The 19495-nt window shown below is 40.5% G+C and overlaps 1 protein-coding gene across 2 annotated transcripts in view; it reads right to left on the bottom strand.

The window, feature by feature from the left end:
* The window catches only part of FBXO22 (F-box protein 22), a 30434-nt gene that overhangs the window by 5642 nt on the left and 5297 nt on the right, over positions 1–19495 (bottom strand). For both annotated transcript variants that reach the window (XM_061181866.1, XM_061181865.1), the window contains exons 3-6: positions 14074–14161; positions 13174–13269; positions 9211–9375; positions 404–569 (exon numbers count right to left, since the gene is read on the bottom strand). In XM_061181866.1, coding sequence (XP_061037849.1) covers positions 404–569; positions 9211–9375; positions 13174–13269; positions 14074–14128 — 482 coding nt within the window. In that variant the 5' untranslated portion in view covers positions 14129–14161. The remainder of the gene's footprint in view (positions 1–403; positions 570–9210; positions 9376–13173; positions 13270–14073; positions 14162–19495) is intronic.

Raw genomic sequence — 19495 nt, 5'->3', positions numbered from 1 at the left:
GGATGCACGCATGTGACAATGTATGCCAGTCACGTGAACTAACTTACATGATTGGACATGCAAACGCACAAAAGTTTTGCAACTTGAAGGTTCGTTATGTAGTGGACTTACTGTATTGCAGTTACAGAGTACAGAGCTGTTAAGGGAGCTCAGTAGACAATGTTGAAAGTCAATTTTGAGGAGAGTATAAGTCCAACTAAGTTCTTAAAGGATAACATATATAAATTTCATTCTTCAAAGATAAGCAGAATTACGTTGTGTGAGCCCCTCAACCTATGTCTATTGCAAAACGGAATGAACTATTAGCAATTCTTTAAGCATGTTTTTTAAAAACCCAAAGTAATATAAAGCTGAGAACATTTCCCATGATGCACAGAAGAAATCAGAAGCACATCAGACATACTTTTCAGAGGTCAGCGATGCCAGGTTGTCCACCTGGCCTCCAGCCAAGATGACATTCATATCACTGAAAGTGCTGACTACACGCTGCAGATAATTACTGGCTCCCACTTTACAGCAATTATAGCCAAATACAAGGACCACACGAAGCTCGGGGTTATCTAAAAGACCTGCAGAGAAATGAAGAGAAACAATTAAAGATAGCCTTAAAAAGAAATCCTTAAAAAGGAATTCTTTATTATTTTGCAAAATGAAATGTTACTGCTAATGTCCTGTATGCCTAGTTAAGTGCAATTTACTGTTTAAGCTGTCAAGTCCTCCATTTTTTTTTTTTGGCAAACTTTAACATTACTCAAAATCTTTGCTATAATTAATTTTTCATCATTAAAAAAACTAAATGGCTATTTGAAAATAATACAATCAACACTCAACACAAATAAGGAAGCAGCTATGTAACTAAGCAGCACCCTTGGTGGACCTTGGCGCAAGCCATTCCACACGGTCACCACCTGGAATGGAAGGGAACACTGGTTTACGAAGGACGGAGTTAGATGCAGTGGGAATTTAAACATCCAGAGAAAATGGACAGAAACGGCACTAACCACCTGTAGTGGGTTGAATGTGGTCTCCCAAAAGACATATCCACACCAAATCCCTGGAAAGAAGAACGTGACCTAACTTGGAAAATAAAAAGGGTCTTTGCAGATGTAATTAAATCTTGAGATGAGATCATCTGGATTATCCATAGGCCCTAAATACTATACAAGTATCCTTATAAGAGAAATAGAGACAGACAGAAGAGTCAATGTGACCACAGAAGCAGAAACTGGAATGATGCAGCCATAAGGAATGTCGATGGCATCAGAAGGTGGAAGAGACAAGAGATTCACCCCTAGAGCATCCAGAGGGAATGCAGCCCCGTCAACACCCTGATTCCAAACTTCTGGCCTTCTGTACTGTGATAGAATAAATGTTGTTTTAAGCCACTAAAGTTTGTGCTAATTTGTTACAGCAGCCTCAGGAAACTAATACACCATTAAAATACAGGCCTTATCCATATATTCCAGGAAAGGGAGTGGGAGTGAAGGTGGTTTAACCATTGGAAACTCATTCCAAAGCAGGAAAATATTCAATTCTGCAGCATATGGATGAAAAGCAGCTACCACTAGAGGGCAGCATAGTCTATCAGGAGGCAGGCAGTACTCATGCTCTCCCCTACAAGCTCCCAGGCTTTCACATGTGCCTCTTGCAACTTGTTTATACACTATCAACTTGAAATTTGCCAAAGAGGTGGCTCTGGGACACAAAAAAGAAAAAAAATCAAACACCTGACCCACATTCGAGTTTCCACTGACTCAGCCACATGACTTCCATCTTCACAGACATAAGGGTAAAGGTTGCCAGAAATAAGGCTCACTTAAGGAAACGGGGTGGGGTGGAGGTGAATGACCAGTTCCTAACACCAAATAATGATTTATCTAGGGAGACTGCCTCTGGTCCATTTCTAATTCTCTATACAGTACATCACTGATTTGGAGAGTAAGAAGGATATTAGTACAAACCAGTACTTTCAAGATACCATATACCCCAAACCATTACTAAAAGGTCTTTTTCTCCACACAGACCAGCCCAGCAAATTTTCAGAGAATTTTTTAGAATGAATTTTCAGAGTCGGAAGAGGCCTGTGGGATCAACAGTTTACGCTTATTTTACAAAGAAGGGCTGCTAATCCTAGAAAAGTGACTGGCCCAGGACAGCATCTTAGCAGACTCTAGCCCCACATCTCCTGACTCTGTTTTAAGTTTTAGAAACCTAAAAACTTCTAAATCTCTCCCTTTCCTGATTTCTAAGCTTTAGGCCCTCTTTTACAATTGCCTACTAAAATTTTCATCTGAATGTTCTATAGGCACCGCCCTTATTCATCCAACGCACACCGAGTGCTTTCAACATCCTCCTCCAGTGGTCTTGTTCTACAGCGGGACCACACACACACAAATCTAGAAACTAGACTCACTTCCCCCCACCCAACTTAGAGAACAAATCTGCCTTAGCCCAGGCTGGCTGCCTGACAGAGCAGACAGGTCTGTATCACGTACCAGAAGGAAGGTACAATTCAAACTCCTTGCCACTAAAAATTGAGGCCTAAGATACACGAGCCTGAAAAGACGACTACCCAGCTCATTCTGAGGTAAATCCTGGCACTGCCTTCAGTCCTGCCTCTGTGGGGAAACAGGAGGGCCCTCTGCTCAGTACAAGTATCTGAGGACTTTCAACTTCAAGAAAGCACGCTAGCCGTATTCTCAGCTCCGATGTTTGTTGGGCAGATGACGTAGTCAACCAGCCCAACTATAAAAGGTGCAAGCTCCAGTTCATTGTTCCCTGAAATCCAGCATGAGATCTAAGTCACAGCAGACTGAGTGGCTGAAGAGCACGTGGGCCATCCATTCCTTTGGCAGCTCTAAACATTCTTAGATTTCGCAGAGAGCTCAGTAACCAGACCTCATTGGTTTGGATCCTACAACTGCTTTTATTTTAAGGAGTCATAGTTGGGGTGATGCCATTGGTGTTCATAGAGTGACATGGGGTAAGAAACAGCTTGAAAAACAAGCTATTTATTATAAGGGCATATGGATCCACTAGAATTTATCTCAGTTCTCAGAAAACTGGGAAGAGTTAATGCTTCTTCTGCCCTAGCTCAGCCAAACCTGTGGCCCACATCTAGCAAATGATGATGGTCTGTATCTCATGTACTACCCTCCATCCTGGCTGCACTATATTCCTCCTACACATGTCCCTCAACTCAGAATTCCTCCACTGACAGTCTATGTATCTTTGTATGCTGCCTTAAATTCATTTTCAAATAAGGCAGAATATAAATTCATTATAGCTATGCTCAAGCTGGAAGGTTAAAAGGAAAAAAATCAAATCTAGACACCAAGACCAGCATCAGATTCAGGAAAGCCAACTATGAAGAACTATTCCAAAGATTGGCCAGGACTGCTTGAAAAGGCTTTAGGTCTGCGTGTTCAGATTTCTACTCTTTTCAGGGAAGCCTCTCTGAAGACAGCTGTTTTATGGCCTGTTTGAAAGTGATGTAATCTAAATGCATGTAGAAAACCTACGTGAAAGAAAATGTCTACTTGAAATGAGAGGCTAATACCATGAACAATTCATAGACAGAAGCTGTGTTCTCTCTTCCTCACAACCTTAGTTTTAGCATCACTTCCTTCCCTGTATCTTTATACCCATCTTTTTTACACTAAACATGTATAAATATGAAGTCAGCACACTAGGACATGACTTTTGGAGTCAGACCTGGGTCAGAACTCAGGCTCAACCCCTTGCAGCCATCTGACTGAGCAATTTACTCGACTTCTCCAAGTGCAGCTTCCTCCTCTAAAACTGGGGCAGGAGCAAGTCTCAAGAGTGGTTGTGATGATTAAATACGATCATGTCATAAGGAAGCATCCAACCCTGCCCAGTGCCTGGCCCCCAGTAAAGGTTCAATAGAGGAGAGCTATCAAAACATGTTCTCGCTAAACTGAGGGCCCCGACCACGAGTTACACAAGTTATCAAATAATGAAATGACACTCAAGACGCTATTTCACCTTGAATCAAATGAATCTGAAGTAAACATCATATTTAGAGGGAGAATAAAGAAGCCATGCATCCTATCCTCCAAACCAGCTAGGGGTCACCTGTGCTGCTCTGGCTTTCACGTAGTTGTCATGCTTTTTTGAGACGCACCTTATCCAAAAATCTCTCTGATGTCGTTCAATGAGAAGCCGTGTCACTTTACGTACATGGTAGGGGATTAAAAAGAAGAGATGCTCAGGGGCTGTATCCTGCCAGCACCGTAACCTGGGAGCTGGCCCCCACCAGGCCCCTTACAGATCTCTGCTAGCTCTCTGCTCTCTCCTAGCTCTTTGCCCCTGGAGCTGAGTGAAATCCACCACAAAGGGCAGGAAAGCCTAACAAAACACTGGCACCACCCTCCTTCTAAGTCACCTTCCTGCTTTAGAAGCTGCCCAGCTTTTTCAAGGGCTAGGCAGCTTCTAAAGCAGAACAAGTTCCGTCACAACTTTTAGCACCATTTTTCTCTGCTTTGCACCTGATCACTGACTGTGGCCCCCTCAAGATTCTCTATGAAATCTCCAGATAATTTAAAAACTTAATCCCTCAAATTTTTTTTGGACTCTGACTTAAAAAATAATTAAAATTTAGTTTTTACCCCTCTCAGTTGCTGGCAGAGCAGTCATCAGAAGACCAAAAAGAAGTAAGCAGAAAGGACCTGAACAACCCACAAGATCCTGAGATCAACAATGTAACAAGAAACACAGCACTTGTGCCAGGCATTCCTAGCGCTTTATAGAAATTAACTTACTTAATGCCCATAACAACCTGTTACGTACTGTTTAGCTCCTATAAAAGTCTATGAGGATTCAACGTCTTCAAAATTCACATTAAAACATGCAAACTGTATCCCCTATTACAGGACCTAATTCAGACCAAAGAAGTAGTAATAAATACACACTCTAGAAGTGGCTGCCCAAAAGGAACTGGTACCCACTGGGCTCTGGGAAACAGACACGTCCATTCCTCTCCTTCCAAGAGCAAGTCTTGAGCATTCTTCACGACTTCCTCTGGTGACCGAAAATGTAAAATTCAGTGGAAGATCTTTTCTAATGTCAATCTCTACAAATAAAACTGAAGCCTAGAAAATCACTGTGCCCCAAGGGGCACTGTTACAGATTTGAGCTTTACTTAGGAGAGTGTCAGAGGATGTATTATATTTGTAAAAGAGAAAGGCAGAGAATCACAGGTGTGGGACACCTCATATACTGATGTGCTAGGTACCCACCCTCCAGCATTCTCCAAGGAGGAAAAAAGCCCTGGCTCTTAAGCTCAAGCTCATCTTACAAGCAATCAGCAGTCCTGAGGCTGCCGTCTCCAGCTGTTCTGTCTGTAGACAGAACATGGGTCAGCACACACTGCTTTGATGCTGGAGCCACTTAACTGGGTAACTCGAAGCCTTTAAGGAACAAGCGTAGACCACCTCAGGGCGGGAGGCGCCTCCCCTCCATTACAGACTGTTATGCTCTGCTGGGCACAGGGTTCCACCAGTGCCCATGGGAGGCAGCTCTGCTCTATCTGCTTTATTTTTATGCTGGTTTCCATGTGAGATTTTACTTAGAAATGAGCTGTTTAAAAGAAAAGTTAGGAAACTATTGAAGAACCTCCTTACTGAGGAGTCTCAATAAAGTCTTCAGCGTAAGCCTAAGGGAGGGAGGTGATGGCATCACGTCAGTGTCAACCCCGGACAAGCAACATCAGCCGCCGAGCCTCCTCCAATTACTGCGCTAGTTCCTTTTTCTTCAATCACCATTAATTACCTGATATTCCTAAATCTGTATCTGTGGTTGAGACCATTCTCCTGAGCTCCAGACCCACATACTCAACTGTCTAATCAATGTCCCCATCTCAGATTCAACGTGTCCAACCCAGAACTGATCATCTGACTCCTCCAACCTGCGCCCCCGTCTATTCCTTACCTCAGGAGAAGGTACTGCACACCTGCCCTGGCAGAAACCTCGGTGACAACGCTGCCATGGTCCTCATTCTCACCCCGCAATGTTTTAACCCATCGCCTCACCCTGTGGACTCACGTGGGAACTTCATCTTGAATCCGCCCATGTCTCTACAACACCACTGCCATAGCCACAACAGCCCCCCATTCTCCCTGCCTCCTCTCTTGTGTTCCTCCAAAGCCATCACACCACAGCCAGAGGGGCATTTTCCAAACACCCATCGGTTGTGCCACTCCTCAGTTTAGAATCCCGGCTTCCGCTGCCCTTGGGCACATCAAGATCCTCAGTGCCGAGCCGGCCCCATCCTGCATCCCAGCTCCACCTCACACCACACCCCTCCTCACACCCACCACTCTCCAGAGGAGCTGGAACTCCTTACATTTCATATGAGCCAGTGAATCCACAGCACCTAAATCCTGAAGGTGACTTGCCAGGCCCTTTCTATTTCCTGTCCTTTCGTCTATTTTTGTCAGTAAGCTGGAAAGAAGGTACAATACTCCTACGATACTCTTCCTGACTCCACATCTGAGGGACCTCTCCCCACTCTAGTTCACTTCTACTCAGTGCTCTGCCCAAATGTCACTTTCCCAACACCCCAGAGTGGATTAAGTCCATGATTATGCCTCCTAGCACCTCTTCTACTTGGTAACACTTACACATCTGTGGTACTGTATTCAAAGTCGGCCTGGCCTGCTAGACTGGAAGCTCCAAGAGGCAGGACAGTGTGTCTCCAACAAGCGTCTCCAGAGCCCCGCACGTACAGGGACTGGCATATGACATGCACGTGAACAATTTTTGAATGAATGGACATTGGCTTTTATGGAACTTAGGGAACAGAGGTATTTTTGCCTTCACTCCTTAAGAATTAAGTGCTAGCCCACATAAACACACACACACACACACACACACACACACATATATATATATTTTTCATTCCAGAGACTATTTTTAACACAGGATACCATACAGACTTTAAAACAACCTATGCCTTGTTTAAAAAATGCACCATTTTGGTAAGTTCTTCAAAAAGAATATAACAGAAAGTGTGCATGTGTATGTATATATATAAATTTATATGTACCGTGACGGTGGGTCCGATTACGACACCCCCTATACACAGGGTCTGGAAAAACTATAATATCACACACAAGGTCCCTGCGCACAGAGGCACTGCCTATTTCACAGGAGGCTGAGCTGCTTTGTTTGCTCACACACCACCTTCGAGTCAGAGCAGCCAAGTCTACAACGCAGGGGAAGACAGACCACAGCCCAGGGGCCAAATCCGGCGACCCTGCTTTTGTATAAAGTTTTATTGGAACAAAGCTGATTTTTTTACGTACTGTCTGTAGCTGCTTCTGCACTCCAACGGCAGAGTTGAATAGATGCAACTGAGGCTGTATCATTGGCAAAACCTGTAATATTCACTATCTGGCCTTTACAGAGAAAGTGTGCCGAGCCTGAGGGACACTACCAGGAACGGGGTGCCTTCCACTGTCACAGAACATAGATAAGAGCTGCTCCGGGTGTCTGGTTCAGGAGTGCAGGCTGGGACGCTGTGGAGAAGGCACGTCCCACAGCCTCCAACCACTCACTCCTTCCCACCTCAGAGGCCTCCATCTTCTTGTCCACATAAAAGACAATGGTCCAATTTTAGAAGTGAAGAAAATAGTATGGGAAAGAATAGAGATTATCATCTCAATCTAGGCAAAGCCTCAATTTCCAGAAGGCCATGAACAGGATGAAAATGATGCCTTGGAATAAGCCAAAATTGTTGACAGCAAACAGCTTAGGGAAAGGACACCAATAAAAACGCTTCACACAGCAGAAAAACGTGGGGCTCTTTTTCATTTCAGTTTTCTGATTCCTATACTTATTTAGCACTGTAATGCAAACAAGGTCTAAAACAAATCTAATAACTATTTTATCATAAAATAGATGGTTCCTTCCACTCAAGATTTTGGGTCTTTCTTGTAAATGGACAAAACTAGGCTTCTAGCTTCAAGCAGTGCTACCATGAGGACCTCAATCATGGATTCCCCGGGTTGCTATAGGGCAGAGGGGAGCATGCCCAGGAGGCACCACACTTACTTCTGGACCCAAAAAGACAGTACAGAGGAGGCTTGGCGATATGACCTTCAGCAAAGGCACTGAGTCAAAGGCCAAACAAGCTTCTCTAACAAGTTAACCCCAATCAGTTCATCTGCAGAGGTAGATGCAAGGCCTTAACACTGCTTTGCTTGAATAATTAGTTTGTTGCTTACTATATTAAATTAAGCTTTCTTATCAGAGCTTAGAAACTGAGCTAACCCTTTACCTCTTCAAAATCACCTCATGCATGACCTGTCTACTCCAGCCAAGCTTCCTGCCTGACATATCCTACTAAACCGCTGTTTGATAGACTCTGCCTTAACTTACACTATTTCTAAAACTTATCAAGTTCATTACACTTAATTCCCATCTTTCTAATTAGTCAATATTGAACTAACCTGTATCTTCTAATTTTTGAAAAAACAAATGCTTATTGCTAGCATAAAAGAGAAATAAAACCTTAAACTTTTCAGCTTCAAAAAACAAAATAGGGCAAAATGATAAGAAAATGTTCAAGGGCTTCCCTGGTGGCGCAGTGGTTGGGAATCCGCCTGCCAATTCAGGGGACACGGGTTCGAGCCCTGGTCCGGGAAGATCCCACATGCTGCGGAGCAACTAGGCCCGTGAGCCACAACTGCTGAGCCTGCGCTCTGGAGTCCGTGAGCCACAACTACTGAAACCTGCACGCCTGGAGCCGGTGCTCCGCAACGAGAGAGGCCACCACAATGAGAAGCCTGCGCACCGCAATGAAGAGTAGCCCCTGCTCGCCGCAACTAGAGAAAGCCCACGCGCAACAACGAAGACCCAACGCGGGCAAAAATTATTTAAAAAAAAGAAAGAAAATGTTCAAAGAGGAAAAAATCCTTCAAAATTCAGAATTAAATACAAGTAAGTTTATTATCAACAGAGTATTTATGGAAAATTCATCTCTGGTTCTCTCAGGCTTTAATGTAAGTTAAAATAATTTAAAAAGTAAATCCATTCTACCAAAAAAAATATTGCACTAGCCTCTGTTAATCACTAATTTGAATTATCCACATGTGCAGTAACGTGTACGTAACTCAGACTCTCTCAAAGTAACAAACAAAATCAATCAACAATATGGGCAATTAATGGTAAATAATAACAACTTACCTACTTCAGTGAGTTGATGCCTTTCTAGTGTTAATTTCTTTGGATCCTTAATAAAATGAAAGGGTTTTATTTTTATTCCTTCAATTTGAGGAAATAATAGAGCAAAACCAGATTCTCCAATTTCTATTTCCTGAGGTCGATTGCTACTTGATCCCATTGGCGTCACTAGGAAAAAAGTTAAACAGTTTTGTGAACAGATTCAATAAAAACAGAAGTTTCATCTGGTGTAAATTACCCAGCCACACCTAGGTAACTTCAGTTTAGGTCACTAACATAATCAATAAGGTAACAGGCCACTATCTGAGTAAGAGTTTCTCAGCTTTGAAATTTTTAGAGGTATAAGGTCATGATGCCTCCAATTTACTTTCAAATTGTTCAGAAAGAAATGTTTTCATAAACAAAGACAGAAAAAGCAAATGTTGCAAAATCTTTTACAACAGTGAATCTAGATGAAGGATATATGGGTGTTTATTGTACTATTCTATTATTCTTTCACCTTTTCTATAGGTTTAAAGCTTTTCTAAATAAAAAGTTGGGGGGAGGGTAGTAACTACATCTTCACAGCAATTCTACTTGTAAAATTTATCATAGAACATTTGACAATTATATACACTATATATATTGTGTGTGTGTAGAATTGAAATACACACACACATATATATATAAAACTGTATTTGGAGATAAGGCCTTTAAATAAAGAGGCAATTAAGGTTAAATGAGGTCACAAGGGTCAGGCCCTAATCCAGTAAGATTGGTGTCCTTTCAAGAAGAGGAAGAAACATCAGAGATGAAGGCATACAGAGAAAAGAGAAAAAGCTATGTGAGGACCCAGTGAGAAGGCAGGTGGCTGTATGTAAGCCAAAGAATGAAGCCTCAGGAGAAAGGAAAAATGCCAACACCTTGGACTTCCAGACTCCAGAAATGTGAGAAGATAAATTTCTGTTGTTTAAGCCATCCAGTCTATAGTATTTTGTTATGGCAGCCCTGGCAGACCGATACAAATACTGCAGATTACAAGTTCACTGAAAACTGTATTTTACATAAATATATATATATATATTTTATGCACACACATACATATACACACATATTATACATATATCTATACTACAAATCTATCTGTATCTATACTCTGTACTACATACCGAAAGTCTGGAAGGTTATGCATCATAACATTAACAGAGTGGTTAACTCTACTTAAAGCTTAAAGTAGCTTAATTTTTTTCTTTTTTCTTTTCTAATTTTTCTTTACTTTTTTTTTAAAACAGTAAATGGCTATTACTAGTATAAAAAAGAAACTCTTAAAAAAAAGTGTTAATAAGCCTTTTAGAAACCAAAGATAGAGCAAAATGGAAAAAAAAATTTTCAAAGAGAAAATTTCAGAATCTAATCAAACCCCACATAACATATTCTGAATTTAAAAACATGAAAATAAAATTTAAGAGTTTATTATGAGGCCCTCTTCTACAAAAAATATCAAAACATAAAAGCAATTTTTTTGTCTATAGCAGGCCTCAAGACAATCTGAATTAAAAGCCAATAGGCTTTTTTATAGAAATTGCCAGGATGCTTCTAAAATATATGTGGAAATGCAAAGGACCTAGATAGCCAGAGCAATTTTTAAAAAGAAGGACATCAAGATCTATGGAAATCAATCTTTAAAAAGAACATCAAGACCTACAGTAATATGACTCTGGCTTAAGGATACACAAATAAATCAATGGAACAGAATTAAATCCAGAAACAGACCCACAAACATACAGCCAATTATTTTTGACAAAGGTGCTGAGACAATTTAATGAGGAAGAGAAGTCTTCAACAAATGGTGCTGTAATACCTAGATAAACATATGAAAAAAAATTAACCCTGAACCTACCTTATACCATACACAAAAATTAATTCAAGTTAGGTCACAGAATACTACTCTAGAATTTTTTTTAATGAATTACTCATATACAAAATAACATGAGTCTCAAAAATATCATGTTGTTAAAAATATTTATGTTGAGTGAAAGAGCCAAGATAAAGAGAGTATATAACATGATTCCATTTATATTACATTCAACAACAGGCCAAACTAATCTATGGTCACTGAAATTGGAACTGGGGTTTCCTATGGCAAGTAGGGAATGGCAGGAAGAGGGCATGAGGGAACTTCCTGGGGTGATGGAAACATACTAAATATTGACTACCATGTCAGTTTCACCAGGATATGAATTTGTCAAAACTCATTAAACTGTACACTTAGGATTGTGCATTTCACTGTAAGTAAAGTTTACCTCAATTAAGAAAGAAAATGATCTCTGTATATATAAAAATGAACAAATTCTCAAACTTGAAATTTTCCCAACCTAAAGAAGGAAGATGGGTTAGTAGCCAATGGCTATTTTAGAAATAATCGCTAACTGTGGCCTAAGAAAAAGGAATCCAATCAACTGTCTTGGTGGAAGTTTTTCTGTGACATATGTGGAACAAAGAAAGTGCTCAGCTGTGGGAACAAGAATCAATAAGAAGGGTAAGGAGTAGGTCCAAGGAAACACAAGAGGACAGGTCCCGACGAAAGGGAGTTGGAATGATACTCACTCCCGACATGAAGATCGTAAGAGAACTTAGGAAGAAAGATGCCCAACTGCTCTGAAACTTGGCAAACATGAGAGGAAGGCTTCAGGTAGACTGCCCACCCCTCACTATGGGGTCATGGAGGCAAGAGTGTTGCCCAGGTTGGCCCGCCCTCTCCTGTCCCTAACCCCCAGCTGAAATTTTAAAGAGGAGAACCTTAGTCATGCTTTGAGGACGCCACAGCGTGTAGGGTGGGGAGGCCTAACCAAATGATGTAAGAAATGAAAGCTATGTTTCTATAGAAGCATTTGTTAATAACTATTAATGGTAAAAACTAGATCACTCATTTAAGGAAAATTCGAAAGTTAAAAGAAAATCAGTCACTGCCGTCATTTTTTTTAATCCAATGAGAAACGAAATTTGTGGTGATGGGGCTGATATAATAGTATAGGGGTGGGAGCCGATAGCAGGAGGGATGAAACAGTCCCCCATCAACCATATATTTACCCTTATTCATCTGTAAACACTTGAAATCCTTTGTAGTTCATTGTACAAGACTCCTAAATTCCAATCAAAAGTCTCTCAGTGAAGATTAAAAATGCCATTTATGGAGTGCAACAAGAAATAATAATAGCTAACATTTAGTCACCGCTTATTGCATATCTCTATTCTAAATGCTGTACATGTGCTAACTCATTTAATCCTCAAACCCTCTGAAGAAGGTACTATCAATCACCCCCATGTGATAGATGGGGAAACTGAAGCCCCATGAGGTCAGCTAACTCGCCCAAAGTCATACCGATACTAAAGTGGTACAGCTGGGATCCCAATCTAGGGATCTGAACCACTGCACCATGACAGCTTTAACAGGATCTCGCTCCCCCCATTAGCTACAGAACAGAAGTCAAAATAATTAAAACCAGCAAAAATTCACCAGTAGCAAACTTGGAAAAGGAAAGTTCCTGCTATAAACTTCAAACAGTGGCAGCCAAGCAGAGAAAGAGAAGTTTCCTGGTAAGGCCTACTGCAGCTCCTGATCCCAGCCCTACCTCACCCTTATCCACCAGAAACAGTTCTGGCTGAACTGACAAAAGTAAGAATGCTTGCTAATACTTTCCAGTTTGTAGAAAGGAAGAATGAGATCTTTGTCCTCTTATGAATGGCTCCTGGAAAGATATGAATTAGATTTGGTTTACATGGACAGCCCTGAGACTTGAAATATTAACCACAATAACCTAAGGAAAATAAATATAAGGGAAATATAATACGATGGTATATATGACCAACTTTATTGTACTTTGGATGGCCAAAAATATAAACATGCTGTTACGCTACAAATAACCCACCAATCTATAGGACCCCACATTAACGCAAAGCAAGGAAATCAAGTTGGTATTCTCTCACCTACAATCCCTGGGGTCACAATCCCAAGGACTTGGCATTGTTTTGGGAATAGCGTCTCAAGGGCAAATGCTGCTTCCATAGTAGTTCTTTTCCTGGCTGTAATAACACAGGAAAATTATTCAATGTCATCCATTTAAGGTCAAATTTGATGAGGAAGGGGGAAAAAAAGCAAATATTAAATTATTTTACACCAGAACACTTTACAAGGAAGTCTAAAAGCTTTGATTAAAAACAAAATTTTCTGTTTTGAGCCCTTGTTTTATATGTTAAATTCTAAATCTGACCTTAAACATTGCCAGTTTGCCTTTTTCTACTTGTTCACATATGCTTTTGCCTCAATGACATCAGCAGTAGCAGCTGATTTTCAGATTTACTATTATACCTTTCTGTTCAGCTGATATTAAAGCATAATGACTTTTCTACCACACAGTCACCTGGATTCAAATCAGACAATGATAATCCACTATCCAAGTCTAACTCTGGGCCTCAGTGTGCCCAACATGGGATACAGTCTGCTTCTTCGTTTAGCAAGCCAAGAAGAATGCGCAGTGTCTACAGATAACCTTGGTAAATGGTCATCCAATACAATAAAAGGCTTGAATAGCCGAAGACATCCTGTTTTAATAGTAAAAAGAAGTGCCTGGAGGATTAAAGTATTTCAAAAAGAGAAAAACACCTTACTAAAGAATTTGTTTCAATTGTACCACAAGGTTTAGAAATCAATCTTCAAAGCAAAAGGGCTTCTCAAAGTTCAAAGACAGCATATTCATGCATTCTGCAGGGAGTAGGCCCATAGCCTCAGAAAGTCAGTAACTCTCAGAATGAGAACAGTATTTATCTCCAAAAAGAGGTACATAGGGAACAAAAAAAAAATCCAAAACTTTTTCCTTTGATATTCACCTCTCTTATGGCCACGACACTCCTCCAGACTAATGAAAGTTTCTGAATCAGCCATGTAAAGAACTGTCCGTGGTAAGATATGGACATTCTGCAAAGGAAAAAAAAAAAAATCAGAATTTGATCACACAAATCTATGAATGCTTTTGTGGTCCCTTAAAGTTTTGCCCTGGTCCAAACTACTATTGCCCTACCCTCCCTTCAGGTCAGTATTGGCATTCTGAGTCTATCCATTTCTCACTCATTTTTCACTCATGAGCTTTCATTTTCAGTTCATTCATTTGTTGAGCATCTATTATTTCTTCAAGTCAAACTCATTCCAGCCTGACTCAAGAAGTTCATTTTCACAATAATTTAAGCTCTTAAAAAATAAGTACCAGCAGAAGATTCCGCTTGCTTTATGTGAACAGGTATCACAGCAACAGAAACATCTCAGCAACAGAGGGAAGGTATACAGACCATATCATTCCTCTTTTCATTGCCTACCGAATTAAATAACCCAGGCCTTCACTTCCAGCTTGCCAACTAGTTTCCTACAGGAATCTATTGCTCACTATTATCCAGACAAGCCCACTTCTGTATATATTCTTCTGCAGCTCTCTCCCTTTTGTACTTGATTTAAGATTGTTTCCCTTAAGAAACAGCGTTAAGTGCCAGACCCTCTATAAAACCTTTTCCTAGACTTCCTTAGGACCTCTGACCTCATATGTGACATCCCTGACATCCCAGTCATTCTTGGTTGTGTCTTGTCTCCACTAACAAGGGAGGGCTGTAAGCCCTTACAACCTGGGCTTATTTGTTTTCCACCAAAATTCATAACAGACAAGTGGCAAAGTGGCTCAACTAAATGAAAAGGTGAACATATTTTTCCTCCTAAGCTGGTTATTTTCAAAGATTTTTACTATCAAAGTGGAATGAAGAAGTGAGCATATAGCAAAGCCTCAACACTGACTAAATGAAAAAGAAATGTTGATTTTGGAAAGTTAAGATGTTTCAGAATAGATTCCATATAGACAAACTCATAAAACATACTGAGATAAGAATGATGACCCTGAGGTCACTTAAGGGCTGGATAAGACCTATGGATATAGTTTCCTTTGTCCACAAGGCATTTTCAAAGAATATAATTTGGGGAGGAGTGGCTAAGATAACAGAGTGGTAAGACCTTGACTCACATCCTACCACAGGCACTCTACAATTACAACTATTTACAGAGGAACTATTGATGAGAACAACTTCAAGACTAGCAGAAAAAAATTTCCACAACTAAAGACATAAAGATGGAACCACCATGAGAAGGGCAGAAGGGGGAAACTGGAGATACAGTATAGTCAAGACCCACACCCCTGAATAGGTGACCTACAAATGGGAGGATAATCACAATTGCAGAGGTTCTCCACAAGGAGTGAGGGATCCGAGCCCCACATTGGACTCCCCAGCCCAGGGGTCCTGCACCAGGAAGATGAGGCCCCAGAACATCTGGCTATGAAGGCCAGCGGGGCTTGTGTACAAAAGAGCCAGAGGGATGGAGGAAACAGAGACTCTATTCATAGAGGGTGCATGCAAAATCTCATATGCCCTGAGTCCCAGCTAAGAGGCAGTAATTTGAAAGGAGTCTGGGTCAGACATACTTCCTGATCTTGGAGAGACTCCTGGAGAGGCAGGAGGCAACTGGGACTCTCCCTAGGGACAGAGACACTAGCAGCAGCCATTTACAGGAACTTGTTCTAGCAGGAAGACACTGATGCTGGCTAGCACCATTTTAGAGTCCTCCCTCTAGTCTACTAGTGCCAAGGGCTTACCTACCCACCAGCTCCAGCCCCTTCTCCAGGCCACACAGCCAACTTCACCAGGACCCAGACTCACCCACCAGCAGCTGGCAGCCTCCACATGAGGAGCACCTGGCAGCCAATAAGGCTGGAGGGCCAGCCTTGCCTACCAGCACACCCACAGTAATCAGCCCTGCCACAACAGAAAGGCCCTTGCAGCCCACATAAGGGGCATCCCTAGAGGATATAGCTCTGGTGACCAGAGGGAACTGTGCTCCTGAGCCCCATAGGACATCTCCTACTTCTCCAACACCAGGAAGCATAAATGACCTGCTTAATACAAAGAAATAAAAACAGAAAAATCAGGCAAAATGAGGTGACAGAGGAATATGTCCCAAACAAAGGAACAACACAAAATCCCAGAGGAAAAAGTAAGTGAAGAGAGATAAGCAATCTACCTGATAAAGAGTTCAAGATGATGATCACAAAGATGCTCAATGAAATCAGGAAAAGAATGGACAAACACAGTGAGAAGTTTAACAGTAAGTGATAAAGAAGAATCAAACAGATCTGAAAAACACAATAGCTGAAATAAAAACCACACTAGAAGGAATCAACAGTAGCTTAGATGATACAAAGGAATGGATGAGTGTACTAAAAGATATAGTACAAACTACTCAAGCTGAACAGAACAAAAAAAATTTTTTAAATGACAATAGTTTAAGAAACCTCTGGGACAATATCAAGAGTACTAACATTCACAATATAGGGGTCCCAGAAGTTGAGGAGAGAGAAAGAGGCAGAGAACTTATTTGAAGAATAGTAGCTAAAAACTTCCCTAATCTGGGAAAGGAAACAGACATCCAGGTCCATGAAGCACAGTCTCAAACAAGATGAACTCAAAGAGGTCCACACCAAGACACATTGTAATTAAAAGGGCAAAAATTAAAGATTAAGAGAATACTAAAAGGAGCAAGGGAAAAGCAACTAGTTAGGTACAAGGGAATTCCAATAACACTGTCAGCAAATTTTTCAGTAGACACTTTGCAGGCCAGAAGGGAACAGCATGATATATTCAATGTGATGAAAGGAAAAAACCCACAATCAAGAACAGTCTATCCGGCAAGGCTATTACTCAGATTTGAAGGAGCGATATAGAGTTTTACAGACAAGCAAAACCTAAGAGTTCAGCACCTGTAAACAGCCTTTATAAGAAATGTTTAAGGGACTTCTCTAAACAGAAAAGAAAAACACCACACTAGGAAATATAAAAATCTAGTAGAAAGGTTAAAAGACAGAAGTAATAAAATCATCTATATCCACAAAAAGTAGTTAAGGGACACAAACAAACAAACAAAAAAGGAAAATATAATGTAAAAAACAATAAAAGGTGTGGGTGGATGCAGGTTTGTTAGAATGTGTTTGAACTTAAGAATCATCAACTTAAAATAATCACAAATATATACATGGGCTGTTATATATGAACCTCAAGGTAATTACAAACCAAAAATCTGTAATAGATACACACACACACACACACACACACACACAAGATAAAGGAATCCAAACCTAACACTAAGGATAGTCATCAAATCACAAGGGAGGCGAGCAAAAGAAGGAAAAAAGAACTACAAAAGCAACCTGGAAACAATGAACAAAACAGCAATAAGTACATACTTATCAATTATTACTTTAAATGTAAACGGACTAAATGCTCCAATCAAAAGACACAGACTGGCTGAATGGGTGAAAAAATAAGACCCATATACATAGTGCCTAGAAGAAACTCACTTCAGATCTAAAGACACACACAGGGCTTCCCTGGTGGCGCAGTGGTTGAGAATCTGCCTGCCAATGCAGGGGACATGGGTTCGAGCCCTAGTCTGGGAAGATCCCACATGCCACGGTGCAACTAGGCCCGTGAGCCACAATTACTGAGCCTGTGCTCCGCAACAAGAGAGGCCGCGATAGTGAGAGGCCCACGCACCGCGATGAAGAGTGGCCCCCACTTGCCACAACTAGAGAAAGCCCTCGCACAGAAACGAAGACCCAACACAGCCAAAAAATAAATAAATTAAAATTTAAAGACACACACACTGAAAGTAAGGGGATGGAAAAAGGTATTCCATGGAAATGGAAATGAAAAGCAAGCTGCGTAGCATTACTTTGATAAATGGATTGATCCAATAAGATATAACAATTGTAAATATATATGCACCCAAAAAGGGAGCACCTAAATACATAAACCAAATAGAAACAAAGGGAGAAAGTCCCAGTAACACAGTAATAGTAGGGGACTTTAACACCCCACTTACATCAATGGACAGATCATTCAGAGAGAAGATCAACAAGGAAACACTGGCCTTAAACAATACATTAAGATAGACGGACTTAACAGATATAACATATAGAACATTCCATCCAAAAGCAGCAGAATACACGTTATTTTCAAGTGCACATCAAACACTCTCTAGGGTAGATAATATGCTAGGCCACAGAACAAGTCTCGATAAATTTAAGAAGACTGAAATCACATCCAGCATCTTTTCTGACCACAACACTATGAGACTAGAAATTAACCACAAGGAAAAAAAAATGGCAAAAAAACACTGGTAGGCCAAACAATATGTGACTAAGTAACCAATGGGTAACTGAAGAAATCAAATACCTGGTGACAAGAAAAAAATACCTGGTGACAAATGAATATGGAAACACGATCCAAAATCTGTGGTACGCAGCAAAAGCAGTTCTAAGAGGTAAGTTTATAGCAATGCAAGCCTACCTCAGAATACAAGAAAAATCTCAGTTACAAAACCTAACCTTATACCTAAAGGAACTAGAAAAAGAAGAACACACAAACCCAGTTAGAAGAAATCATAAAGCTCAGAGCAGAAATAAATGAAACAGAGACAGTAAAACAACAGGAAAGAGCAAAGAAACTAAGAGCTGGTTCTGTGAAAAGATAAACAAAATTTAGAGAAACCTTTAGCCAGACTCATCAAGAAAAAGAGCTGAAATCAATAAAATAAAATGATCAAGGAGATGTTGCAACTGACACCACAAAAATACAAAAGATCTGAAGAGATTACTATCAACAATTACATGCCAATAAAATGGACAACCTAGAAGAACAGGATAAATTTCTAGCAACATATAATCTCCTAAGACTGAATCAGAAAGAAACAGAAAATATGAATAGACCAATTAGCGACACTGAAACTGAATCAGTAGTTTAAAAACTCCCGAACAAAAGTTCAGGACCATGGAACTTCACGGGTGAATTCTACCGAACATTTAGAGTTAACACCTATCCTTCTCAAATTATTCCAAAAAAAAGAAGAGGAAGAAACGCTTCCAAACTCATTCTTATGAGGCATCACCCTGTACCAAAACCAGATAAAGACACCACAAAAAAGCAAAATTACAAGCCAATACCCCTGATGAACACAGATGCAAAACTCCTCAACAAAGTATAAGCATACCAAATTCAATAATACATTAAAAGAATCATACACCATGAGCAAGTGGAATTTATCCCAGGGATGCAAGGATGGTTCAATATCTGCAAGTCAATCCATATAATACACCACATGAACAAACTTAAGAATAAAAATATGATCATCTCAATAAACGCAGAAAAAGTTGTTGACAAAATT

The sequence above is a fragment of the Eubalaena glacialis genome, chromosome 2, assembly GCF_028564815.1.
Source record: "Eubalaena glacialis isolate mEubGla1 chromosome 2, mEubGla1.1.hap2.+ XY, whole genome shotgun sequence".
Classification (NCBI taxonomy): Eukaryota; Metazoa; Chordata; class Mammalia; order Artiodactyla; family Balaenidae; genus Eubalaena; species Eubalaena glacialis.
Note: the sequence above shows the minus strand (reverse complement) of the source record. Positions and strands in the feature narration are given on the sequence as shown.